Source organism: Centroberyx affinis, unplaced genomic scaffold, assembly GCF_046629955.1.
Source record: "Centroberyx affinis isolate AG114_WGS23_722 - 3 ecotype Tasmania unplaced genomic scaffold, CSIRO-AGI_Caff_v1 ptg005604l_1, whole genome shotgun sequence".
In the NCBI taxonomy this organism is placed as follows: Eukaryota; Metazoa; Chordata; class Actinopteri; order Beryciformes; family Berycidae; genus Centroberyx; species Centroberyx affinis.
The window spans coordinates 642-28,347 of NW_027282821.1; the positions used below are offsets into that span (position 1 = coordinate 642).

The 27,706-nt window shown below is 40.3% G+C and overlaps 1 protein-coding gene across 2 annotated transcripts in view; it reads left to right on the forward strand.

Annotated features, from left to right (window-relative positions):
- Nucleotides 1–409: 409 nt before the first annotated feature.
- The window catches only part of LOC139667539 (gamma-aminobutyric acid receptor subunit beta-2), a 37,459-nt gene continuing 10,162 nt past the window's right edge, over nt 410–27,706 (forward strand). Inside the window, exons 1-2 of one of the 2 annotated variants that reach the window (XM_071547021.1) lie at nt 410–624; nt 14,425–14,507. In XM_071547021.1, the coding sequence (XP_071403122.1) occupies nt 419–624; nt 14,425–14,507 (289 nt within the window). In that variant the 5' untranslated portion in view covers nt 410–418. The remainder of the gene's footprint in view (nt 625–14,424; nt 14,508–27,706) is intronic. The other variant, XM_071547020.1, reaches the window with a different exon arrangement.

Consider the following 27,706-nt stretch of genomic DNA (forward strand, 5'->3'; position numbering starts at 1 on the left):
TACCTCATGTTTCTATGAACAGAAGGAATTCCCCGTTGCTCTGTACTGCGAGTCTTTGGCCTGTACTGCTACTGCTGCTCCGTTTGATTTTAAGTGAACTTCATCCAATATTGAAGCCTAGTCTGGTCTAATCTGAGAGCTAGCAGTGGAACAATCTTACAGCACATCTGTGTAAAATGGTTCCTTTTTGAAGTAACCCACTGCTTCTCTCTTTCTCTGTCTCTCTCTCTCCATTTCTCTCCTGTTTCATCCCTCTCTCTTCCTCCCCCCTCATCTCACTTCCTCTGCTCCAACCCCTCTTCTTCCCCCTCTTTCCCTTCCCTCTCTCCTCCTCTTCATCCCTCTCCTTCCCTCTCTTCTCTCTCTCCTCCTCCCCTCCCTCTATCTCTCTGTGCCCTTACAGGACTACACATTGACTATGTACTTCCAGCAGGCCTGGCGAGACAAGCGGCTGTCCTACTCTGAGATTCCCCTCAACCTGACCTTAGATAACCGGGTGGCTGACCAGCTCTGGGTGCCTGACACCTACTTCCTCAACGACAAGAAATCCTTTGTCCACGGCGTCACGGTGAAAAATAGAATGATCCGACTGCACCCGGACGGCACCGTGCTGTACGGCCTAAGGTGAGATTTTAATCTGGACAGGACCGTTTGTTAAAGTCCCCATGAAATGAACTCCCATTACTTTTACTTGCTGGAAAACAGTGTATCTTTAATGGTGATCTCATGCTGCACCAGTAGGCGTAAATTAAAAATTCCAACCGATAAAAACATCACAGATTTTTGAACAATCCCGCCCCTCCGCACCCCTCCCATCAAATAAAACTGTCTTTCTCTACCTCAATTTCCATTGGTTTAGACTTTTGAATGATCCCTCACTTTAATATGTCCCGCCCCAACATCCTGTTTCAACAGGAAATGCATCAAATCAAGGAAGTAAAGATGTTCATGGGGTCTTTAAAGTAACACTATTCAGTAGACAGGATTACATGTGTTATCGTTTGCATGTACAAATAAACTAAATTAATGTAATATCTCCCACATGCTCGAGGCAGGAGAACAACTCCTAATGATAGACTGTACTGTCAAACTCAAAGCGTTCTTATATAAACAATATTAATCTTCACTTCACGCTGCTAAACATTTCATCTATTTTTCTTGTTTTGTAAGTGTACTTTTTATTTTTCAAAAGCAAACAAACCTAGAAAAAAAAAAGAAAATATAACTTTTACCAACTTTGACATCACAGTGAGTCAACAATCATTGCTGCGTTGCATCTAGTCAGTAATTAGCTCATTAGAATGGGATGAAGAAACCCACTGATGTGAGGTGCAACATCGCCCCTGAGCGAAAACGATCATGTTGATGATGAAGTGACCTACTTGTGTCCTCATTCACAGGACATGTGCAAATCACCAACTAAATGCTTCTATAACACCGATTTCTCCGCCTCCGCATAACTTACATCACCCCAAAATTATAAAACAAGCAAATTTACCCAAGCACATTGTTAGGGGTAAAGACTTGGAAATGCAAGCTTGTCAGATGGTTGAAATAGTCATCCATCTTAGTCATCCATCCTAGCAAATAACACTTCTAGAGCAGATGGTTCTTATTCTTACACTCTTCTCAAACTCACTGTGATGGATGAGTTTCTTGAACGACGACAGCTGTCAACATTCAGTGTGTCTATTAGACATGTACACAGAGCAAAGACTGAGGTACTGCTTTTACAAAACATTAAGTTGAATATTTCCCCCTATATATGCTTTGGGCAGTGATCGCTTCATTTGATATTCTGAATATTTTCACAATCTGAGACTGTTACAGCATATTTAATATGTTAACATGACATGTCCCACCTGTTTCCACTTTGCCAAAAACAAATAGGCCATATTGCACTGACTTTGTAAATTGATCGATCCATTCCACTGAGTGTCAACCTCTGAAAGTTATTGTGATGACAGTGCACTTTTTACACCTCAGTGATGTCTCATCAGTTCATTTTGCAAATAGGCCTCTGATGCCCAAACTCTATAAAAAGTTATTGAAAACCATAACAACTTAATGGCCATCATGGCAGCACATTGGCACTGCTGTGGGGAAGTGAAATTAAACACTGAGAGGGAGAGGGAGAGAGAGAGAGAGAGAGGTACTGAGAAAAGAGGCAAATTAAAGGGTTAGAAATCTTGCCAATATTGCTCTCTTCGGTCTTCTCCTTGAGTGTTTTCTCTCTTCATTATTCGCCCACTACCCTGTTAGATTGTTTTTACTACTACTACTACTACTTTACTACATGTTAGCATGCGCTGTGATGGCTCAGGTTTTTCATGTTACGTTACCTCTCTTTATCTACCTTGGTCGCAGAGGAGAGCGATTTGCCAGTTGTTCCGGAGAAAGACTAATTGTTCATTAAAATATGTCAACCGCGGAAACATCTCTGCCAAGGGTAGATGAAAGTTAGGTGTTGAAGTCCAACATTATTTCTGCTCCTGATTCTGAATAGCAGCAAATAAGCAAATGGAAGGGAAAGAAGATGAAAGGGAAAGGGAAAGAAGAGGAGTAGAGAGGGAAATCCAAGGGGACACATCTTGCCCTCCTTTACAGATTCCACTTTCCTGGACTAATTTCCTATTTTTTTTTTTTCAACCTACAACTATCAATTACATTTTCCTTGTCATGGAATAAACGCCAAGGCCTTGAGTTGTTGGCAGCCCATTGTAGAAATATACTGTCCAATATCTCTAATAAGAGAGTCTCTTACAAACACTTTATAACTAGTTGAGGACTTCTCTGCCAAACAAAGGCATGGTAATTGGACCCTCAGGCCTTAAATCATGTATTATTGCAAAAGGGAAAGGAACTCTTCCCCGAATATGGCAAAGTGTCCAATTATGCCCGAGTATTCACAATGTTGCAAAATGAATCCCTACATTTCTTTTTTCCTTGTCCCAAGTTGGCTCTTCTATGTTCTTTGAAAGATGTTATTGCCTTCAGACTAAATCAGAAATTCTCTGGCAAATGCCAAATGTTCCTGACAAGAAGAAACTTTTCTTAGGGAATTTGCTCCTTTCTTGTCTGAGAAGAAAATATCTATAACAGTGACAAATGCAGTAGGTATTACAGTTAGGTGCACTACTCTTGCTGTCCATCCTTTGACATAATAGATGTGTTTTATGTAGCTTGCGCTTGGCATTATAAATCAGATTGCTGAGCACAGCAGAGTAAACATGCCATCAAATAAAATGCTCAGTGAGTCCTTGAAGAGGTTTGATGGGGTTGTATGTTGTTTCTTAAATCACATTGAGGTTCATTGCATCAGGAAACAAAATCCTCAAAGTAAATTACATGAAAGCAACGGTAGCCCAGGACCTGCAATGCCTTGGGACATCAGTGTGACATCTGGTACCTAGAGTAATGTATACCATTCATTCAACAAGCATGGTGCATGGTTTGTCAGTCAGCTGAAGTGCTCCCCTCTTGCCTCAGAGCCAGTGTGCACACTGATTGCAAGTTCAAATGTGGACAAAGGCTTATAGCAGGAAGACAGATAGGCACTGGCAGACTTTGAAGGTCAGATTATATTGAAATAGAACTCAAACAGTATGAATCGGGCCTACGTCGGGGCATTTGAGGTAAAATGGATAACGGACAATATCAGTCCAACTGTTGAATCCAATATGTGATTGAAAAAGTCATAATCACTTGGAATAAGGGGTTTGAACATTTCCCATACAGAGCAGAAATTGTGACCCAAAGTCAGTGTAATATAAGCAAAATTTTACTCTGGATAAATTGGGATTAGATTGAAGAAATCCCTTACCCTTGACATATCATGTAGGGGTGACCAGATTTTTATAAGCCCCAAGCTCATGGGACATGGGATCTTGGATATTGGGCCATTGCAGCAGCAAGTAGTAATAGGATACATTAAAGAAAACAGGATATTAATAAGAACAAGGCAAAAAGGGGTTAAACAGACGCAACCAACAATTCCAACTATCAAGGAAATATGTATGAATGAAAATGTGCAAAAAAGCATGGATTCCCACATTAACAGAAAAACTAGTAATATCAGTAGCAATAGAACTCACTGAGAGAGAAAGATAATGTAAAGTATGTGCATTAAGAAAAAGGTGAAGAATTATTTAAAAATCTGAAAAAAGTAGTAGCAATCCAACTCTGGGACAAAAATGTGTTAAGTGGTACACATTGGGACACAATATTCATCATCATATAAAAAACAACAGGGTTTCAGCAGCTCTTGAAACCCTTATGCTTTATGCAAATATGTATTGTGTTGAAGGCCATTTAATGTGGCCTACATTTATGATATCCTAACACAATCTTCCAATGCTCCAGGTATGTAAGCCATGTTAATACATGTATGAGGATGATAAGACACTGACTCAATGTGCAATGCAATTATAAGACAGGCATAAATCTATCTGCAAGACAAGCCCAGACAATGTGGAAGGCCAACTGAAATGCAACCTCTCCCACTTACGAGTTTGTCAAAATCCCAAAGTACAAAATTACCTTAGAGGTAAGGTTACCACACGCACCAACCTCAAGCTAGACCTACTGAATATCGACTCCAACATAAAAACCTTTTCAAAATCTAAAAACTTTTTTTGATTCTGTTTTATCATAAGAAACTAAAAAAAACAAAGGGCTTTTTTCATTCGATTCTGTTTTATCATAAGAAACTAAAAAAACGAAGGGCTTTTTTTCATGTTATTAGGTGAGTCTGTTACTGAGGAGGTGTCTGATCTAATGCACCCTCCCTCCCCCCACCCTCCCTCACCCTCTTTCCCTGACCCGTGGTCAGGGAAAGAGGGTGAGCCAAATCATTCCCATACACAAACAGTGCAATGCATTGTGGAGAAGGGAATCTTTTCATTGAGGCCGTTTATTGGAAATGTAATTGGATGCAGTGGGTCCATAGATGCTGATAACAGACACAGCCAGACAGATAGTGTACAAACAAATGATGAATATTCACACACACATTTATTTGCCATTGAGCTGCCAATTCATCCTAGGGATTCATTATGGTGGCTTGAAGGCAAACCACACCGACCCTTTTGTGAGCTGCTGTGTATTCATATGCACACATCTGTTGACATACAAAGTAGTGTTTCCCTTTTCTTTAATTTGTAGCACCACTGCATTGATATTCAAAGCTGAATCCACCATTTACATTCTTGACATTGACATTCTTTTTACTGTGACTAAACAACAGCAAATAGCAGAAATTGACTTCAGAAAGTAGAATAATAATGATACAAACAATAATAATTGCATAAAAGCAAATGATAAGAAATTATACAAATAATAAAAGAGCATTTCTATAATTTTCGGGCAGGCCTGGCCAGAACAGCCACATCTAAAAGAGGGCCTTATCTTTGTTCTTTATATGGGTTATTTGCTGCAGGCTAGGCCTCTGATTTGAAAGCGAATATTCTTCCTTGAACCGACTAGTGTGTTCGTGACTGAGGATTAGCAGGCACAGGGAGACTGCAGGGAGACTGCAGAAGGAAAGGAGGTATTCTGAGAATTCAGCAGAGAAACAAGGGTGCAGAAATAATGTCCCATTTTGCAAATCAACATCAGATTGAACCAACAAACTCAACAAATCATATTTTGCATAATATGAAAATTTTCAAATAACATACATTTCCAGTTAAATATGAATCTAGCTTTACAGGTCATTGAAGCTCACCTAACCAACGATCCTAGACGAGTATCCCTGCTGGCCTAGGCGTCTGAAGGATTTTGTATCCCATGCATCCTACTCCCCTACTTTTCCTTGGTGGGCTGTATGTTGGAAACATCTGGCTGAGGGGGCTGAGTGCTCTCTGAATGCTGTCATCCTCTTAAACTTCAATTAATCATTTAACTCCAATGCATGCATTTCATATCTTCTACCTCAATTGGTAGAACTCCTGGATGGATTGTGAGTGCGTGACTAACTGTCTACTCTACACCTTTCTTTGGGTTGAATCCCATTGAATGCTGGAGGCCCATGAGGCCACTTGGCCCTGATTTGACCTCACAAGTTTGACCCAATCCAGGGAATGAGTCTTACAGCAGAGTCTGGTAAATATGGAGGGTCACTGCAGGTGATGCAACATATGGGGCTCAGTTGGCGCAGTTGGCAGTGCTCTCAGGCAGTAACCAAGCAACCAAGGGCTATACTGGGACTGTGCAAGAAATGCTGCTGTGCATCATTTAATGGATGGGACAAGAGGGAAAGCATGAGAGGGTAAATAAAGAGCCCTTCTCAGGCATGACAGTGTGTGTGCAAACAAGCTCATACACAAGTATTCATCCACACAAAAGCAAATATACAGACAAACAGATGTGCGTGTACTCACACACAGACACGCACAGAAAGAGAGAGACATAATCAGACACGCACAGAAAGAGACAGAGATACAATCAGGCAGTCTTGCACATGCACGCACATACACACACAAACACACACACACACACACACACACACCTTAACCTTTACCTCCCTCACACACAGTCTTTCCTCCACCGGGGGCACTTGCTCAGAAGTTCTACACCATTGACTCCATCTTGACACAAAGATCAGAAAGTTACCAGAAAGTAACCGGCAATTTGCTCCTTGGTTAAACACTTCGAAGTCGCAGAGCCACATCACCTGCAGCAAACGCATCAGAGAGAAATAAACGCTGACAAAGACGGGGGACACCAGAGAGAAAGAATAGGGGAATCTATCTAAACCTTTTAGGCTCAAGGAACCTTCCTGCCTCACTCTGAGGGGGCAGAAACCCCTGGGGTGTGTAATATGAAACAGCAAGTTAACGCTAGAACTCTTCCTTTTGTATTCTGTATTGCTATTAAATGGAGCTCTGATGATAGTCTCCTTGCCTTCTCATCCCACATGCTGGCACCCTCTCCTCAACTCACCTCTCCGTTCCTCTCTGCTCATCTCTGCACTCCTCTCATCTCTTTCGCCTTCCAGTCATCCCTTCATGTAGACATTTTAGGAGACTTCATATTCACATGGATGTCCACAACATCCCATTCAGGGCCTATTGTCCCAAACCTTTCCTTTTGCACTCTACTAAAGCCAGAGGTGGAAAGTAACTAAGTACATTTACTCAAGTACTGTTCATAAGTACAGTTTTGAGGTACTGGCACTTTACTTGAGTATTTAAATTTTGTGAGACTTTATACTTTTACTCCATTACATTTCAGAAGGAAATATTGTACTTTTTAATCTGCTACATTTATCTGATGGCTGTAGTTACCGGTTACTTTGAAGAATACTGCTTTACTGGCAAAACATACAATAAGCTCATAAAATATGTTGCATTGTTAGAGTTTAAACTCCCCAATGGTATATGGAGCAGTTAGACCTACAACATTAAAATACTTCTTACAGGTTAATGCATCAATAATGTAAGACTCTGAAAGGGACCATGCTTCAGAATGAGTACTTTTGATACCCAAGTACATTTTACTGCTAATACTTCTATACAAGTACATTTTTGAATGCGGAACTTTTACTTTTAATGAAGTTTTTTTCCCATTATGGTATTGCTACTTTTGCTTACGTAAAGGATTTGAGCACTTTTTCCACCACAGTCTAAAGCAATAACACCAACCAAATCCATGTGAGGCAGTTTAAACCGCATTCATGCTCCCATTTTGCAGACCCAGTCATTACCATACACTTCACTTTGATAAGGATGTTCCCTTTATCGAGTTAATGACAGAAAGATGACAGATGAAAGAGAATATGCAGAGAGAGAGAGAAACCATATAGAGATTGATTTGAACCCCTAGAGATCAAGACCATTAGATGAGTTATATCGCTTGGACATAAACACAGACGATTTACAGACAGAGCAGGATGTTGAGCAATTCATTTTTTTCTCGCAGATTATCTGGCTTGCTGATCCACAGGATAACCCAGCATCCAGAAGACATATGAACAAGCATAGAACTATTTTGGCTTATGCTTTCCACCAAAATAGCCTGTGTTATGTATTATTGTATAGCTGCATCATCATTTCACAAGCTTGCTGCCACATAGTATCAAACATTTTCAAATATGGAATTACATGCATTGTGTGTACTATATGTGTTGTAGGCTTGTATTTCAGAATTGGGTGGATAGGATGGGACAATTGTGTCATATGCAATTGTGATAATTGTGAAACAGGAATGCAAAAAAAAAACTGTCCAGTGTGAAGATGTTATAGGGATGATATAGGGATGAAGAGCAAAGAGGGGAAATAGAGAGAGAGAGAGAGAGAGAGAGAGAGAGAGAGAGAGAGAGAGAGAGAGAGAGAGAGAGAGAGAGAGAGAGAGAGATAGAGAGAGAGAGAGAGAGAGAGAGAGACACACACACATACACAAGGGTGATTATCTTTGCAATGTAACACAGAGGATTGGATTCAAGATGAGCCTCTCCTCTGGCACAAATTTATCTATGTTGTCAGGTGTGCCTAGACGATTACCCACCATGCCGTGCTGCTCTGTGGCAACTCCCACAGTGGGAGTCAAGTTCTCACACAAGACCAGAGCCGGGGAAAGAATGGCATCCTATTACTCACAGCCTCTTTCTTATGTTTCCTTCACAAAGTCTGATGGACAACATAACCTTATCTATTGACTCATGGCTGGGCTGGACTTAATATCCCATATCATCCATCCCTGGCTATTTGTTTTGATAATGTTTGGAAGGGTAAATGCTATTCTGCTGATATTTATGCAAAAAATATGATATGGGCAGTAAAGCAGAAGGCTAGCTCCTTAGCCACTGCTATTTGTTAATAGTACAATAGCATTAACCATACTAGCACATATTCTGATCAACACTCTATCGAGGGGTTTGCAATAAATAATGTTATAGATTCAAAACTACTCTGTTCTATGTGCACTTAATTTCAATACAATCCATGCAGGTGATTTGTAGAATGGAATTTCAGTGAGAATTATGAAGGACATGGCACTGACTTTGGCTCTCTGGGTGCCCTCTCCTTTTTGGGTCACACAAACAAGGTGCACAGATACTGTCGAACTACACAGGCTATTTGAATCCTTTTTCTGTTATTATCTAGAGTAGTAATCAGAACCTCAAAAGGCCTTTAGTGTTTTTACTCTGGGAACATGATGCTGTCTGAAAGTATAATTTGCCTCAGCGGGCTAGACATTTAGATTACATAAGACTTTTTTTTTTAGAGCTGACTTTTGGCTCACTTGGCTACTATGTCTCATGTAGTGTAGACTGAAAAACATGTTCAGTTCAGTTTGAGGTCATGATGTGATATTCTCACACAAACAGAAAAAGCCATCCAAAATAGAACTCAAATAGAAAAAGCTAATCATATAAAAAAATAAATCAAAACTGACATTGTTTTTCCACGTTTGTCCATGCAAGTAAACACATGACCAGGTTCCTATCATCATTGACTGTATTGACCCTAGCCTAGGTGATGACTTGTTTTTATGTCAGAATTGGATTCTGCCAGAGGAAAAGTAAAATAGTTAGGCCTCAGGTGTCAGCTTTATGCTCCACTGTTCCCTTTTGGGTCAAGCTCTTGTATCTGTCTATACAATCACCCTCCAAGCCATCCCAGTTGAAATGAAGATAATAATCTACAGACTTATTGATCTTTCTCTCGACATACCCCATAGAGTCAGGTATTGTAGATTTAATGGTGTTGTGGCACCTCAGGTGCTAGACATGAAAGCTAGATCCATTCCAGCCTTCCCTAGGGTAATATGATTTCCATTTGTCATTTAAAGCACTTCCTTAGATACAATTTGTCAACCGAATTATAACTCTGAGACCTTTTTGTTAATGAAAAATGCAGGCACAAGAAATATACCAGGGTATTAATATGGAAATGATTACAGCAGTCCAATGTTTATCCATAACTCCATTGAAGTATTGTTGAGATTTCATATGTGCATATCACATTATATTTTCTATGTTGGATGCTGAGGTCATTAAACTCTTCTTTAGTGTCTCGAGATACAGATTGAATTGATACAGTAATCTAAAAGACTGTCACCTCTCAACGTAAATCACATCTTATATTTTCTTTGTGCCAGCGGCAGCGCCTCAGATGCTCATCCCTCTCAAGTTGAGGCTGGTGGTTAAGAGCTGTTACAAGATGGAAAAAGCTTCAATTCTAAGTCAAGACACACAGCAAATAACACCTCCCACAATCTCTTTTATCTTTATTTATTCATATTTCATGGCTTTTCAAACAAGAACGACAGCGTTCACCAAACAAAGCACTGTCAGTCAAACCAGGAGAGGGAGGGATGGACAACTATGCCAAAACATTACAATTACTACTGTGCATGCCACTCATGCAAAGCCTTGCAAAGCTCAAACTTAATTAGACTTTGAGTTTCAGTTATATATACCACATATTTGAGTTATGAATATTGCAGTTATGACACCTTTTTTAGGAAAGATAATAAAATAGCAATAATGAATTTTGATTAACTCAACTGTGCACTTTGAAATCTGTTTAAAACACGTTCAAATGTGAATGCGACCAAATTGAATTGAATTGAAATTTCTTATTGACAATATAAAAATATATGACATCTATACATAAATAATATATGCACAGCCTCACCAGGAGGCATCATATCCTTGTGCATTATTTGTCAAAAGGATAAAACACAATAAAGCCCAAGAGCTTATTTCCATTGTGGTCCAACCCCCTGATACAGTAGACCAGGGGTTCTCAATGCGGGGTCCGGGGCCATCAGGGATCCTTGAGGGGGTTACAGAGGGTCCCCAGCAAATTGATGAATTGTTAAACTTAACCATTATTTCATTTACAAAAAGTTACTGCAATTAGAGAATGCAGAAGAATGATTATTTTGATCATTATTTCACTGTTATCTCTCTACTTACGATACAGACAGTCATGAAATTCTGGACAAAATCATATCTAACAACAAAAATATTCTCAGATTTGGGTCCAACAGACAAAATTGTATCAAAAGGGGGTGTATGGCTCTAATGTGTACTAAATTAGGGGTCCTTGATATGAAAAAGGTTGAGAATCACTGTAGTAGAGTATACATGTTTGACAGATACCCAATTTCCAGAAGGCCATCATCATCAAAATTCATTGGAATGTCCTCAGGTTGTAATCCCATGTAGTGCATGAATGAATGACACAGAGTTGTCGGTGTGTCCACGCTGCCACTGTTATCTGCAGCCTATTGCTGCACTGCTGCTGTCCCACAGACTTTGCTCCCTACTGTGTGCAGCTATGATTCACCTCTCAGGTAGGGCCTAACAGAAGACCCGCAGGATTATCTAAACAATGTTCGAACTGGGACACAGGGATTAGGTTTGGCCCTATAATCCCTAACAGACCCCCCCACCCCCTTCACCCACCCCCTCACCCCTTCAAGGCTGCTGCATTTATCCATACAGTGTGTGAACCATGTAAGGCGTGTTTAGTTAATCATCGTTTCCTGAATATTACATGTTCACCAGTAGGGATGGGACGATATGCTTATCTCATAATATGATTCGATGCGCGATATGGGGTTCACAATTTGATACAACAATGATACAATGTAATAAATAAAAGTTCAATGACAACAAAGTATGACTGTGCAGAATTATGTTTATTTCTGAGCCACAAACCTTTCTAGCAATGCCATTGGCTGGCTAGAATGCAAACAACTTTTCAAAAATGTCATGACAAAGTGCAAATAATATAATTTGGATGGAGAGCTTGTGAAATTGTGATGGTCAAGCCGTCTCATTTGTGATTACTACAGCAGAATAAAATGGAGCTAAAATTACGATTTATTTTTCTGCCCCAAAATACGTATTGTTACATTTTTGTATTGTGATATATTGAATTTCGATATATCGTCCCATCCCTTTTTACCAGAATTCTGGGAGAAAGGTGATTTGTCGTAATTATAAGTGTTTATTTATGACTAATTATATCCCCAGATTAATTTAATTCACCATTATGTTGGAAGTTTTTTTCTTTGAATTTTAAATACATTTGTAAAACCTTTTGTCATGACACCTTGGAAAGGAGTTTGGTCTCCTGTTTAAACTTCCTTTAAAGCTTGGTCCTAAGTATCTGTAGTGCAGAAAATGGCTCTTGAATAGGGAAGAGATTATCTACACATCTAACTCCATCCAGTGGTGATTCACCTAAGGATCACTAACGGCCTCTGTGTTATCAATGTCCTCATCAGGCTATTAACTTTATCTATATACATTGACAAGATATGGACCCAATATATTACGGAGGGCAATCCCAATGCAACTATAAAAAGCAGAAGCCATTAAGCAGCAGCATGTGTCCTTGCCTTGAGGATGCAGTTATCTGACAAACCTGAGGCTTGAGATACCGATTGAGATTGTGGTCTTATGTTTTCGCGACATGGACCATCAACTTCACTTTTGCAAGTATGGGGAAAATATAGGTCTCATATTTTTGTCATCAGTAGAGAAGAACTTGAGTGAAGAAAAGCTTGGTCTGCCCAGTGTGACCCTCTTTGGGAGTGGTCAGTGGTGTTCATCATATGACGGTGGAGGCCTGTATTATTGAATCCCGCACAATATCTTGCAGGTATAATGTATAGGAATAATTCTTAGTGCTGTGGGTGGAGAATTAGCTGCGGGACGTTGAATTCTTCTTAAAAGTTTCAGCACCACAGCCAGGGACAGCGCCGGAAACCACCACTTAAAGTCCCACTGAAACGGAAGTTAGAGCGTCTTTAGCTTCTGTACTGTGACGTATTTCCCAGTGAAACGGAATATTTGAGCAGTGTACAGTTACAAGAGGGATTTAAATCAAATCCTTCGCATTTGATTGGACCGCTAAACAGTGGGCGGGGCTTAGAGTTTAGCGCATACGGAGCTACAGAGAGAAACGGAGCTAGAGGACTGTTTGCTCCACACACACCAAGTTGAAGAATGATTGATGGGTGGATGTCATGATATTATTGGTTGAAATTGGTTTGTTCATGCTTACGTAAGCACACGGCATATTTTGTTTTACAGGAAGAAAACATGATTGGATTTTGATATAAGAATACAAAGAAATAGATTTTTTGCATATATTGTTAAATAGGTGCACAATATGACAGGGGATGTGATCTAAAAGGGTTAAAAATGCATTTTTCATTTAATCTCGACTTTAAAGTCCCCATGAAAGAACTCCCATTACTTCTATTTCGTGGAAAACAGAGTATCTTTCATGGTGACCTCATGCTGCACTAGTATGCGTAAATATACATTTCTAACCAATAAAACAGATTTTTGAACAATCCCGCCTCTCCACACCCCTCCCATCAAATAAAATTGCCCTTTTCTCCTTGACTCATATTCCATTGGTTTAGACTTTTGAATGATCCCTCACCGCATTATGTCCCGCCCCAACATCAGACCCATGCTCAGTTGTCATTTGACTTCAATTGAGCCAAATACCCCAACATTTGATGCCTTAATAATCTGTTGAAGTAATCTGTTAAAGTAACTGAAATGTCAATAACAATCTATTTGAAATACTTGATTTGGGTTGGCAGGATGGTGTATTGAGTGACTGCCCTTCAGCTAGAGGACCCAAGTTCAAGCCCTCATGTCAGCAAGCAACCCCCCCCCTGCTGAAGTGTCCTTGAGCAAGGCACTGAACTCCCAGCTGCAGGGCTGCTGCTCTGTTGACCCGGTGCTCTGACCGGGCAAGCTAAAAGATAAATTCCTCGCTGGTATCAAAAAAGTCTCACATTATTATTGAGTACAAGTCTAATGCTCTGTTCACACTGTGGCATGGAAAAGCCATACTTGCAGGGTGTCAGTCAATGCAATGACAAACTGCCTTCTCGTTACCATGGCGATTTTGACAAATAAGAGACTCAACCATTCATTGTGCATTCATACAATAAAAACTGATTTGATAAATAGCATTTTGTGACTTTTATGTTTAAATATCTCATTTCATTTCAAAATGTTTAAGAGGTAAAATTTGACATAACTTAAATTAAATATGATTCCCACTGTAAATTAATAGGAAGCCTCACAAATAATTGGAGTATCTCAACCAAACAAAAATGTTGCTTTTTTTTTCAAATGGACAGTCAGGAGAAGAAAGCTTTTGCTTATTCTCTACTTTAGCTGGAGAACAAGAAAACAGCCGCAGATGGACAACTGTATGTACGTTCATCCATTTTGCTAGACTTTTCAACATTCGGTTTGTTTTCAACACCGCAGCAGAAGGCAAATGTTATGAAAATTCTAAGTCAATTTGCGTTAGTACTTTCTGCCACTGATGGTGGAGTTTACTATCTTATTGCAAACAGTGAACATCTGGTTTGCCATCTACCGCAGACCACCACAATGTGAACGCAGCATAAGAGTGTGTCCTCTCTTTTCAGGATCACAACCACTGCCGCTTGCATGATGGACCTGAGGAGGTATCCACTGGATGAGCAAAACTGCACACTGGAAATAGAGAGCTGTGAGTAATCCCTTCATTCATTTATTGATTATTTTATTCTTTCATTAATTTATTCTGTTTCTTTGTCAGTGATGAATTGTATAAAATCCCTAGACTGCTGTCAGTGGTGGTTTTGATAGCTAAACATTGAAAATAAATATATAGCTTTTCAACTACAGTATATTGTTTCAATCTATAACCTGGGCTGTAACTGACCTGTAACTGGGTCCTATAATTTATAATATAATATTTGATGGGAAGGATTCCCATCAAATTTATGTCAAATATGTTCCCTGGTCAAAGTAGAAACCTTTTCCTTTGAAAACAATAGGCTTCAGCTGAGTAAGTTCTTTTAGAAAAAATGAATTAGAACAATTCAAATAAATACTATGGAAGCATTTTGATTGTACAAAAAATAGGTCAGAGAAGGGAACGTCAATTTCACATACTACACTGTGGCGTATAGACACGAGGAAGAGTATTGGGAAAGTTGAACAAAATAGTTCTGCTTAGCCTATGTTCTGATTAGCCTAGTTTGTATTTTGGTGTGTTTCAACTCTCTTGCTAGTAGAGACTGGTGTGGAGGAGCTGGGATTGCCCACACCAGATGAGCAACCAGCCATGGCTCATTTGGTGGGCCCTACCTCCACTCATGTGCTATGGACTGCTTTGTGTATGTACTTTGTGCGCTGTCCACGGTGCTGAAATAGACCTCTAGCGGCATCACTGAAGCCCATTACATTGCAAAAACCCAGACAATTTATGACCAGTTAACATCACAGGATGTTGATTTTAATTTGAGAAACTCTACTAAGCCATGCATAGATAGTAGATATAGGTGGAATATGATGATGCTGCTGCCTAGTAGGAACAAATTATCTGGTGTCAAGCAAGTTGATGCCTGTTGCAACAGCTCTTGCAGTCTTTTATATTCTTCTCTTTTTTCAGGGGCTTTTCAGCACTCAGACAGTGATTAAACACATAATACTTTTTTTGAATTTAGTGGTACTTGTATTACTTTTTCTCACTTTACCACTGCACTCGGACAGTATGTTGTCTTACACAGCTGATTGCCCCGATGCTGGCTTCAGATCCAGGGCCAACGAATACACTGTCTGAGCTGCTGGCACAGTGGAGAGGGGAGACAGCAGCGTGAGGGTGGGGGAGAGAGTGAGGAGAATAGAACCTTACTTTCCATCGATCATCATGGGGAACATGAGATTGCTGGGAAACAAGATGGATGAGCTTGGATGAGCTTAGTCAGAACTCAGTTGGATTACTGTGAATGCAGCCTAATGTGCGTCACATAGACATGGATCAGGTTGATACACTAGACTGTGTGATCGCGCTGGAAGGCCTTCAGCTGGTGCTAGCAGACAGAGAGAAATAGAGCGTTAAGAGGAAAGGAGGTGGTTTCGCCATTTTTGTCAACTGGCTGTGGGCTTGCAGTCATATTACCTGCCACGGGAGTTTTCAGATGACATCGCTCTTGTTTACATTCTGCTTTAGGCTGATTGTCCTCACGTCGCGTGACGGCATTCACTCAGTCATCGCAGCATCCCAGCACCTTCATGGCATTGGTGACCATCAAAAACTCTATCAGTTAGGTTGAAAAGCTCCTTCCAAAAGTTATCTAAGGATGGGCACCTCCAGAATAGATGTGCATGATTAGCTACATCCTCCCCACATTCTCTCCAACAAGTACTTCTGATTGTGATCCATCCTATTCACAATAAGAGGAGTTCTGAAAAAACAGCTGACTACTTTCCACTGGAACTCTCCAAGAGTTTGCATTTGTTACTTTGTGAGTTTCAGTGAAAATGTCAATTCAGACTTCCTCACGAATCTCCTGTTCATGTTCACCTTCCCATTTCTGCCTAGTATGAGATGTGTTATCTTGCCTCATGCCTGACAAAGACCTGTGCAAATTAGTTATTATTAGTTATTCCCAACATGTTTGTTACATTGAATTAGAGCAAAACATTGCTCAAGAGGAGCGATCAAATCACAGATCCTGACCCATTTTGGATGTCTGCATAAGAAACTGTGAATCTGGATTCTTTGGTGATTTTGAGCATGTCCCCCTCTCCTCCACACTGACTAACCCAATATGTCAAATGCAAAACAGGGGAGTGTAAGACCTGGGAGTTGTTGTGTGCAAATGCAAAGGGTGTATGCAGCTCCATCGCTACAGATCACAACCTGATACATCTGGTAGTGCCCAGATACAAGCCAATTGTCCAGCAGCAGTCTATTGCCACCAAGACTGTAAGAGTGTGTCACAGAAATCTATGGAGGCTCTACAGGACTTATAGCTCAAGGACGAGAATCTGTTCTGTGGGGTGCGTGATGAGGATATTGGAGGGCTCTCCCACTACAGATTGCATCAATTTCTGTGCACACACTACGATTGAACACAACCACGAAAACAGTCTGCTGTGTTCCAAATAACAAACCCTGTATCAAAAAAATACATCGAATCCATCCTCAGCAGGAAAAAGGGGGTTTTCAGTCCTGAGGATATGGAGAAAGTTAAGTCTGTCCAAAGGAAACTGAAGAGGAAAATTTAGGATGGAGAGGATTGGAGCAGCGGAACGGTGTGAAGGAGGTGTGGAGCGGGATGAGAAAGATCACTAGCTATAAGCATCCAGGCCACATGGGGGGAACCAAGAGAACCAGCAGAGGGCAAACCAATTAAACCTTTTTTTCTCAACAAGTTTGACAAGGTGACCCCAGGGCAGCTACCCATTTCTCTGTCTCTCCCTTACTGATGACGGTGCAGCTGCTTACATCACGGCCCCTTCCCCCCACCCCAAACTGTTCATCACACCAGAATACAACACCACAGCCCCTGCCCACAGCCTGTCCACCACCTCTACCCAGGTGAGCAAGGAGTTGGAGAGGCTCTGCACAGGCAAGGCAGTGGGTCTTGGTGGCATAAACCCCAGCATGCACCTGTCAGATATCAGAGGTTCTCTAGCACCTCGTCAACCTCTCATTGAGTCTCAGGAGGGTTTCTCCATGATCCAAAACATTCTGTATTGTCCTGCTGCCCAAGAGGAGATACCCCACCGTCCATACCAACTACACTGACATCACTCATGATGAAGAACTGTGGCAGGCTGTTCCATATGGAGAGGCCTGGACACATGGTGACAATCATTCTCTGATGGATCCAGTGTTTTCAACACTTTCAGTCCCTCCTGCTTGGGGAGGAGATCAGGTGGACAATGCCAGTGTTTCCTGCATTACTGAGGACCTCACAGAAAGGCGATGCTTTAAAGTAACGTGTGGTGCCACATGGGACTGTACTGTCACCGTTCTTGTTCACTCTCACTTCTGATTTCATATTCAACTCCGGGTCATGCCACCTCCAGAAATTCTCGGATGACTCTTCTATTGTGCAATGCATCAGCGAGGGCAAGGAGGAGTACAGGAGTCTGGTGGAGAGCTTTGTCAGGTGGTGCAAGGAGAACCATCTGCAGCTCACTGTCAATAAGACAACGATCTGGTTGTGGATTTCCGATGGAGCACAAAGTCACCGACAACTGTTGCCACCCAGGGTGAGGAGTTAGAGGTGGTACAGTCAGGGATACAGGCGTGATCAACAAACTTGAACTCCATGTTACACAATACTGCCCACACCTTTTTAGCTGATGCAGCTACAGAGCATGTTAGTCCTCCACCTCATCCCTCCAAGGCACAACACAGGGCGCTTTATGCCAACTGCCATCACATTGTACAGCGCTAACATGGTCATATTGCATATACTGTATTTCATATTCTTGGTACATTTTCATACCGTGCATATTTTTCATTAATTTCATTGTCTTATTATCCTCTACTGTCTACTCTAACCCTTCTACACCTTTAACACATTCTGTAATCCACATATCAGATACTTTTCATATATCTCTATTCTCTAATGCATTCCCCATTAATATTTAAAATCAATTTTTATTTTATATTACTATTTGCTGCTGCAGTGACCCAATTTAACTATAGGGATCATTAAAGTTTCATCTTATCGTATCTACTAGATAGAATCATTGTTATAGTCAGACATATGCAAAACACAACTATGCTGAAAAACAGCAAAAGAATAAGATGCAAACATGACAGTGGAAATGCCCAGAACAGCTTATATCAATGCCCAAATGAAAATTATATATTCATCCATTTGTACCACAATATGTTAAGTGGCCTATTGCACAATATATTTCATAACAAATAAAATACTGAGATACACTCTTATGCATAAGGTTGCAATAAGGATGCTACAGAGTTGGTTAAGTATAAAAATAAATATACAATCAAATATAAAAGCAAATATATAATCACATTTAGATCAATATACAATAAAAAAAGACACCATCATCAATTGCTCTCAGTATAATACATAGTTTTCATTTCATTCATAACTTGAAGTTAAGAGCACAAAGACCCACTCCGCCTCAAAAAATATACTTCATATATTTTGAAATGCCTCATCTGGGAAAAGCATAGTTTTGTGCCTCATTTTCCACAAAGAATTTGTTCTACTGTTCTCACCAAGGCTACGCCAAAGCTACATATAAGGTCACAGACTGGGGAAAGATGAGGACACAAAGTATTGTAGCAGCTCTATGTTCACGCTACCCTAATGAGGATGACCTTCATGCTGACATTACTCTACACAATACTGCTTGCCTGTCATCTATTGTTTCTCTTGCCAAGGGGAGCAATGAGCAAAAATGCCTTAATCAAACATAATTGGGGACCTGGTATGCCTCTGGTAAGTTGGCGTAGAGCTTGTAACTGCAAATGTTGCCTCATACTGCGCAGTGTTCATTTAAACTACTTGTTTGAACATAGTTCAGTGGATGATGGTAGGCAAGTGAGGGGGAGAGAGGGACATTGGGAGTTTACAAATGAGCATGGCTCACAGCACACCTAGTCATCAGCACCCCAAGCACACATCCCTCTCTTTTAATTTGGTGACAGCCTTTTTTCACCAAGTTTAAAACATAGTGGCAGGGGAGTAGTAACTGTATGCGTGTGTATGTGTACGTGTGTGTGTGTGTATGTGTGTCTGTCTGCATGGATGCATGGATGTGTGTGGTTGTGTACATGCGTGTGTCTGTGCTGGCATACATGTGTGCGTTTCATTTTATGTGGAGTTGAAAATGCGATATGCCTGGCTGATGAAAGTGTGAAAAACACACAAGCCCCTCTTCCGTTTCATCTGTGCTCTGGGAGTCGAGGGGCTCGTGGAGCTGCAGTGTGACGGGGGTCTCTGCTGATTTGGACTGTTTTAGATCTGGTCTGTTGCCTTGATGACTCCACTCATTGGTCTGGACTTTTTATGCAGCTGTGTTCTTTCTCCTCTCTTCTCTAAATCCCTGAGTGTGGCTGTTTTTCTCACTCTATTGGTCTCCACGTGTGCCTCTGTCCCTCCCTCTCTCCCTCCCTCGCTCCCTCTCTCCCTCCCTCTCTCTCTCTCTCTCTCTCTCTCTCTTCCTCTGTCTCTTCCCCACATTTGCCGTTGTCATAATTTCATACTCTACTCTTTCTCTGTCTCCTGGCTTGTTTCCAGTGAGTTTGATTGCTGCAATGTCTCCTAATACCCCTGGATTTGAGCCACTGAATGATGTCTGTGATTTAACGAGCTTTGACAGGTTGAATATAACTTCAAGCACTTTCAATTATGGATCAGACTTTCATTCCTTCATGCTGACCTTTTCTAATTCTTTTAGACAAAAGTTAAATTGCTGACCCTGATTTAATTAGCAACTTTTAATCAGGGAATAACAAGCTGTTTCAGCATGGTTGTTGCTGTATCAGCATGGTTATTTTGTGCAAAGAGGGATGGACCTACGGTATTGTTTTAATTTCCACGAGAAAGTTCATTCGTCTGTTATAATTATCAAATTACCATACACAAAAGTCTCAATAGAATATTAATCATGTTGAAATTTTCCTTGTTTCCCAACTTGCAAAGGTCTGTCGCCTGTTGAATGAAAGGGAATTCAGGGAACAGAAACATCACAAACACCTCAAAGGGCACATTGAAAATTACCATTGGACTGTCCCTGGAGAAAAGAGCATGAAATGTAAGAACTAATGCCTTTCAAGGAGCTCCTCTGTCTGCTTGGGTGTTTACAGGCAGAGTTCCTTTTGTAAACTGTGCCTCACAAAATCAAGCTTGATTTCCTAAGTTTAGTGACAGCTTGGTTGCTGTCTTTTGTCGATAACATTTAATTGCTTTTCATGTAACTAAACAATTATTGCATCATTTTATAAAACATGTTTGATACATTTGTATAGTGTATGTATGGTTGCCCTTAGGCACCATCGCTTCACGAGTTTCAGTAGCCCATGCTTCCCAAGCAATGGCCACTTGTTACCAATCAACTTAGAATTACACTGGCAATAAATAAATAAATAAATAAGGGCCCTAAACTATATCATCCTTAGTTTTCTGCTTAGACTGTTTAACAAGCAAAAGAGCACTGCAAGAGGATCTCAGGTTGTGTTTGGGCTCATAAGTGGTTAAAAGCTCAGAGATATAGCTAGTGTGTTATATGTGAAAAATAAATTTTTAAATTCAATTCCAAATTGCAAAATATATGGAATAAAGCTCTGAAGCGGGGCTGTTAAACTAGTCTTGTTATTTATTTATTTTCCAAAACTTGGGAGAGGTAAGGCAATTTCAAGATTGGTCTGTAATTGTGTAGGGAAAAAAAAACTGATGAAAATAACAAACCATTTCCAAGACTTCCTTGAACTCTTGGAAGAGAGCAGAATATCAATGGGACAGTTAGAAGGCTTTATCTTTGATATGATCTCGACTATAATCTGCAGAGACAAAATCAAATCATCTCCTCAGTGTGTGACCAAACCCTCTCTGTAGTCTAGAGCGCACTTAAGACACAACACAATTAGTGTGTTGTGATTATTCTGTCTGGAGTAAGTAATCCTTCTCCTGGGTGTCATTTGAGAGCAGTGTAATACTGTACATCCAACATGACAGTGCACTCATTCTCTTCTTAGGAAGATTGGGTTAATGATCAAATGTGTTTGCAGTCCCTCCAGGATTGAACCAGCTTTTTTGGACTACACTGCAAAAATAAATATCTATCTGAACAAGTCATTTAATCTAGTATTGAGGCAAACAAGTAAATACATCTGCCAGTGGAGTAAGATCATTTTATGTTTCCAATGCAAGAAAACTTTGTCCCGAATCTAGACATTTTCTTGATATTGGTGGAATGATCTGCCATATTCTAGCTTTATTCTATAGTAGTGTGGCCACCTCTGAACCAGAAGTTGTACCACTCACCTACCCTCTTTAACAATTCATCCTCCAAGGAGAAGCTCCAGACATTGTGTTAACTCTTGTGTCGGTTCTTCGATAAACATGGGCTATAATTGAACAGCTATAAGTGATCAGGATTACTGCCCCTCTGGATATGAGAGCCAACATTTACATAGCAGGTAAAGAGAATGCCTCTTTGTTTGCAAGGAGGCTGTTATCTATCATGCTATTTTTTTTAGCATTTTATTTATTTATTTATTTATTTTTACTATGGCTGATATATTTTTATTATGAGCCAAGGTAGACTTAACCTGGACCCCTGGCCTGAATACCATACTACCTCAACTGATGTTCAGCAATATTGCATGAGCGCTAGGTTTATGACCTTGCAAGCCAAACTCCTGTCAGCCTACATTTGTTTTGTTGCTTCTTGCTCAGCCACTCTATAATGCATACATAATCCAGGGCTTCAGCTAGTGCAGTAGGCCGCACAAGACTTCACCTCAGTGAAATGAAAGACCCTCCTTGCATTATTGAAAAATGTCAAACTCCTGATGTTCTGGGTCACTGTTACAGTAATGTAGTTTACAATGTATATGCACTGCGGTAGCTCCACCTTCACAGTAGGTTGGTTCTAGTAAAAGTGGATGCAACATTGATTTCACAAGTATAGCAGCTGTGCACCCTTTCAATAAATCATAGTAGAGGGAACAGTCACTCACCCATTAAAAACAGAACACTTCACAAAAGCTTTTTGACATGAATTGCTGCTTTGGGCCCATACATATGTAACTGCTATATGTCTTATAGGCAACCCTTCAGGAGACAGCGAAATAGGGACATTAAAGTAAAGCTGTTCTGAAAAAGAGACACACAAAAATCCCAGACACACTCACCCACACATTCACATCCACACACATGTACACACACATATACATGTCCCAGTTTTTTCTGAATATACATTGAGAGTGGCGTGCAGGCCACATTATCACTGTTACTTCACACAGTTGTCAGTGCTGTCGCAGTGAAACTATCATCTCATCACAGCATCCCTACCAAGTAATAGTTATATTTTCTGCACCAGCGATCCACATCATATGGACAGAGCCTCCACCGCTCTCTCACTCGCTATCTCTGCCTATTGGAGCCCATTTTTAGAAACTGCAAACATCCTCTGGGGTGTGAACGGTTTGTACACTGAGGTTTGTGTGGTTTATTTATTTATCTAGTTTGGCTTTAGATGTTCCAGTCCCTGTCCAGGCATGCAATCAGCTGCAGCTTACTGTGTACCGCAAAAGTTTGGAGACATTTTTTAATTGGACACCAGGAATAAGATTAAAGTGGCTTTGAACTGTGTGGAATCAAAAATTCATCTGAGCCATATTTAAGAGCGGAGGAGCCTCCTTAGCACACAGAGTGGCGTAAGAGGCAGGCTGTTGTTCAGGATTTTGATTTGACTTGTCCCTTTGTGTATGTGTGTGTGTATATATGCCTGTGTGTGTGCACATTTGTGTAAACACTGCACAGTGCATCTATGTCTGTTGATATGCACTGAGTTTGCATGAATTCCCTCTTGTAAACCGTGAAAAGAGCAAGCCTTCCCAAACCATGCATTGTTAAGGTTACAAGTCTGGTTAGCCTTTTTATGTATGAAGTGTCTCTAACTCACAGCCCCCTGGACTTGTGTTCTTTCTAAACTAATCCGGGGGCTTAGTTGTTAGTGCAGCATTGAAATTTCACAATTTTGGTATTCATGGTAAATGAATCATGGGAGTTGTGGCATCTTTTGATCTTAGGTTGCTGTTTTCTTCTGAGGCTTGTACACCATTGTATGTGTGAAAAGCCATCTGTTCTCATTTCGATGTGAAGGAAATCGGATCAAAAGGCTTTTTGTTCCTATTGTTGTTGTTGTTATTGTTGCCAATGCTTTTGCATGGCTCGTAAGATGTATGTCACTATCACAAAGGTGTTTATTGCATATTGGAAAAAGTGGACTATTGTCTGACTTTTTTACAGGTATAGGGTGTTTCACAGACCCCTTTATGACTGAAAAAACCTCCTTTATCCCTGATTGTGTTTTCCCCAGAGCAATATCAAAGCCAGCATTTTATCTCCCTCCAAAATCCTCTTTGCCCATTAAAACAAATCAATTGAGACATTATTTCATAAGCTTTATAAAAGGGCCTGGAGTCAGATTTGGTCAGGAAGATATGCCAGAGTCCCAGTTAAATAGCTTTAGTATTGTATTGCTATCTCCTCTGATGCTATCACGAACAATTTCATTTATTTTTAGCCTGTCAACGTTCCCAGACTTTGGAATCCCTGAGAGAAGACTTTGTGGTAGCGTAAAATATGTATTGTCATATCCATAGAGTTTATACTGAAGGAAGCCTGTGTTTTACTGGTTTGAGTTTGCATCTCTTGCCACTGACAGAATCAAGGAAAGCCTGCCTGTGGGAGTATTCTTCTTTCTTCTCTCCTCTACCCCCACATTTATTTTCTTTCTCTTGTTTCATCACTTTTGTAGTTCATAGATATACTTTAGAGTACCTCCCTCTTGTTGTCTGTGATGTATTAAATATATAGGAGATGTTCCCGTTCTCTCTGTCTCTCTCTCTCTCTCTCTCTCTCGCTTCCAGTTGATGTCATGCAGGCCATGAATCAGGAAGATCCATTTGAGCCAAATCCCGTGACGTAATAACTATGACAACAAATTGAGGCAAAATATAATTTGCAGAGTCAGGCTCAATGACATAGAAACAATGGAGTTAAGTGAATGGGAGCAGCTCGACCAACAAAAACACAAAGACCAGAGCAGATCTTTAGCAAAGACTATTTGATATGTGTATAGTTTGTGCATTTAGCGCTCTTTACTGGAAATGTGTGTACACAGGTCTGCTGTTGTATGCCGGCAGTTACAAATTATGTAAATAAACTATTCCTGTAAACAAACAGGGTGTAATTGTCTCCTAGTCAGATTTAGCTCATTGCTGTCATCAAATCACCTGTCATTTCTTAATAGTGTTAGAATCATTAGGTGTCAGTTTGTATTCTTAAATAAGTTTTATTTCCTCCATTGGAATAAATTTAGATTTTTAGCTTATCATGCAGCTTTACTATAACAAGAACAGCAAAGTTATTTCGGGGTCGATGGCTCTGTGTTGCCTGGTGAGGCTGGCTCCTACATTGAGAAAAAAAAGTTTGGTCAGACCTAGGTAGATTGTCAGTGTTAAAAGGTGTACCTGTGAAGGGAAAGACAGGTGGTGGTGTAGCCCAGTTGGACGTCCAGAGGGGTGCGGACACACGGTAGAGATGGTGAACCCACTACTTGATGTGAACGAATGTCTATGTAAGATATCTACATTGATCTAAATTCAGAGACTCCAAAGATGCTTTTAAGTGCAATTTCAGGAAAACTTTCCAGAGATGGAAAACTTCAGGTTGCAGCCAAAAGCAATGTCACGGTCATGCAGTGCAAAAACACAACTTTCACCAATGACTAAGCTCTAGCCTAAAAAAACAGAAAACCAACCTGAAAGATTAAAGAAATCCGAACCAAAAGATTTTACAGTTAATTCTGCACCACATTTAAACTTAGGTTGCTATACATGTCTCACTTATGTCTACATGTAGTTAGTGACAAGGCATCTTGCATTACATTTCAAGACATATTTTAATAGAAACTTGTGCAAAATGCCATGGAGCAAGTTAACACAAGATGCATTTTCTCAGACTATATACTGTGTGTACATGTGTTGAAAATAGCACATCGTTTTTTAGAGAGTAGTAGTGGGAATATATTTGAATGCAGTGAACGGCCAATTCCATTGCTAGTCATTAGAAATAGGAGAAGTCATAGTGTGAGGATGTTGGAAGCAGTCACTGAAGAGTCTGCTTTAATAATTCATGGCAACTAAATAGGTCACACAAGTATTAATTAAGGAGAGCAGGGCATGGGGGAGAGAGGAGAAGAGAGAAAAGAAGAGCAGAGAGAGGGAGAGTGAATAGGGAAAGACGGGTGGACACAGATAAGAGTGGAGATAACAGAGAGAAGAGAGAAGAAATGTGCAAAAAGATAGAGAGAGAACTGTAATCAAATGGAAAGAAAAAAGTGGTGGGGAGGAAAGGGAGAGCAGGAGAGAACAAGTGAGAGTAGAAGAGAAGGAGAGGGAAGGAGAAAAAAAGAGACAAGATGAGAGAAGAAAGAAGAGAAGAGGAGAGAGGGGAGGGTGGTGAGGAGGCTTGTATATTCAGGACTAATCAATGAGACAGTGTGGGAGTTCCCTCTGAATTATTCTGTCAAACATCCCTTTATTCTTGATCCAACCCCATGCTTCAGTCACCACCACCCCCACACACATATACATATTCGTGCAAAGCAAACACACTCTCACTTTCTCGCTGTTAAATCTCTTTCATCAACATACAACATACATGTAGTAACAATGACACACTGTAATACAAAAAAGAATCAACTTCTACACATGCAAGCAAAATGATATAGCAATATCAATAATACACTGACATGCATGCAAACACGGCAAAGAATATCAGGATATCTCAGCAAACATGCAGTGGTTGCAGCCATCAGAAATTATTATTATGTTGCATGTTGAGATAAAGCAAAACATTCCTAATTCCTGTTTAATCTGTCTCCTGCTGTTTAGTTAAAATGGGATACCACACATGCACATACACTGGCAATCAAAAGTTTGTACACACCTGATTGAATGTACTATGTTTTCCTTATATTAAAAGGCATTTTGATCTAAAGGCGTATACATACTACTAATGCTTGGAATTTGTTTCTTAGACAAATATTAGTATAATATTATAATATATTACTATAATATTATATAGTGAAGTTGATGCCTATGTATCAATTTTTATCCAAAGCCTTTGCCTTTCCATCAAGGAAAAGGGTGGCTACTAAATCTAAAATATGAGATAGTTATTCTAAAATAAATAAATAAAAATGTGTCTCTCCAAACTTTTGACTGGTAGTGTACATCAGTAATCATCAAACTTAGTGTTACAAAACCATAAAAATCTACTTGCAGACTTAAGTTGCCCTTCTGTTTGGAAAACAGAAAAACATGTCAGTTTTATGATTTAAAGCAACAATATGCAACTTTTTGCCTTGAGGCAGCAAAGTGTATGGCAAGTCCTGCCCTCCTCCCCCTCAGTTGGGCAAGTTCACACTCGAACACGTCAATCATCTTGATTAGCTGTCAGAGGAACTCTGGGGGATTATGTAGCACTGCTAGCTTGCTATGTAGAAAATGTAGCAAATTGGCTAGCATCCTCTCTGTCAAACAGTATACAAGCTAGTTTTGTGTTGCTTCTCAGCCCTTTTGTCTCCTTCAGACAGTGCCAGTGTGGAAAAGCCACTGCCGTCATCCATGTTTTTGAACGAGCTTTAGCTTCGCTGTGCTTTCTTTACTTACTGCTTTCCGCCATTGTTTTTGTTGCTATGATTTCCCTGCACTGTAGCCGCTAGCATCACCTTGATAGTGACAACCCAGCTCAATGCTGGTCACACAAATATAATACCTCCAAAACATCCCGAACATCACTGAAAAGCCAAAAGCCATGCATTTCAAGCAAAAGGGGGGTTAACACAGGATCCCAAACAGACAGACTGATAATGTATCCTATTCATTTAAAGAGTAGCTAAACCCCAAACCTAATTCTGTGTGAAGCCTCACGTCTATTGGTGAAAAGTAGGCTACTGAACTGGCCATCTGCTTTTGGCTGATCTTTGGTGCCAGGTGATGTTACCACCTGTTGTGCTCTATTTAACCACCTTTAATAGAGCACAACGGGTGGTAACATCACCTGGCACCAAAGACCAGCCAATAGCAGATGGCTAGTTCAGTACCCTACTTTTCATCATGTCAGGCTTCACCACAGATTTGGGTTT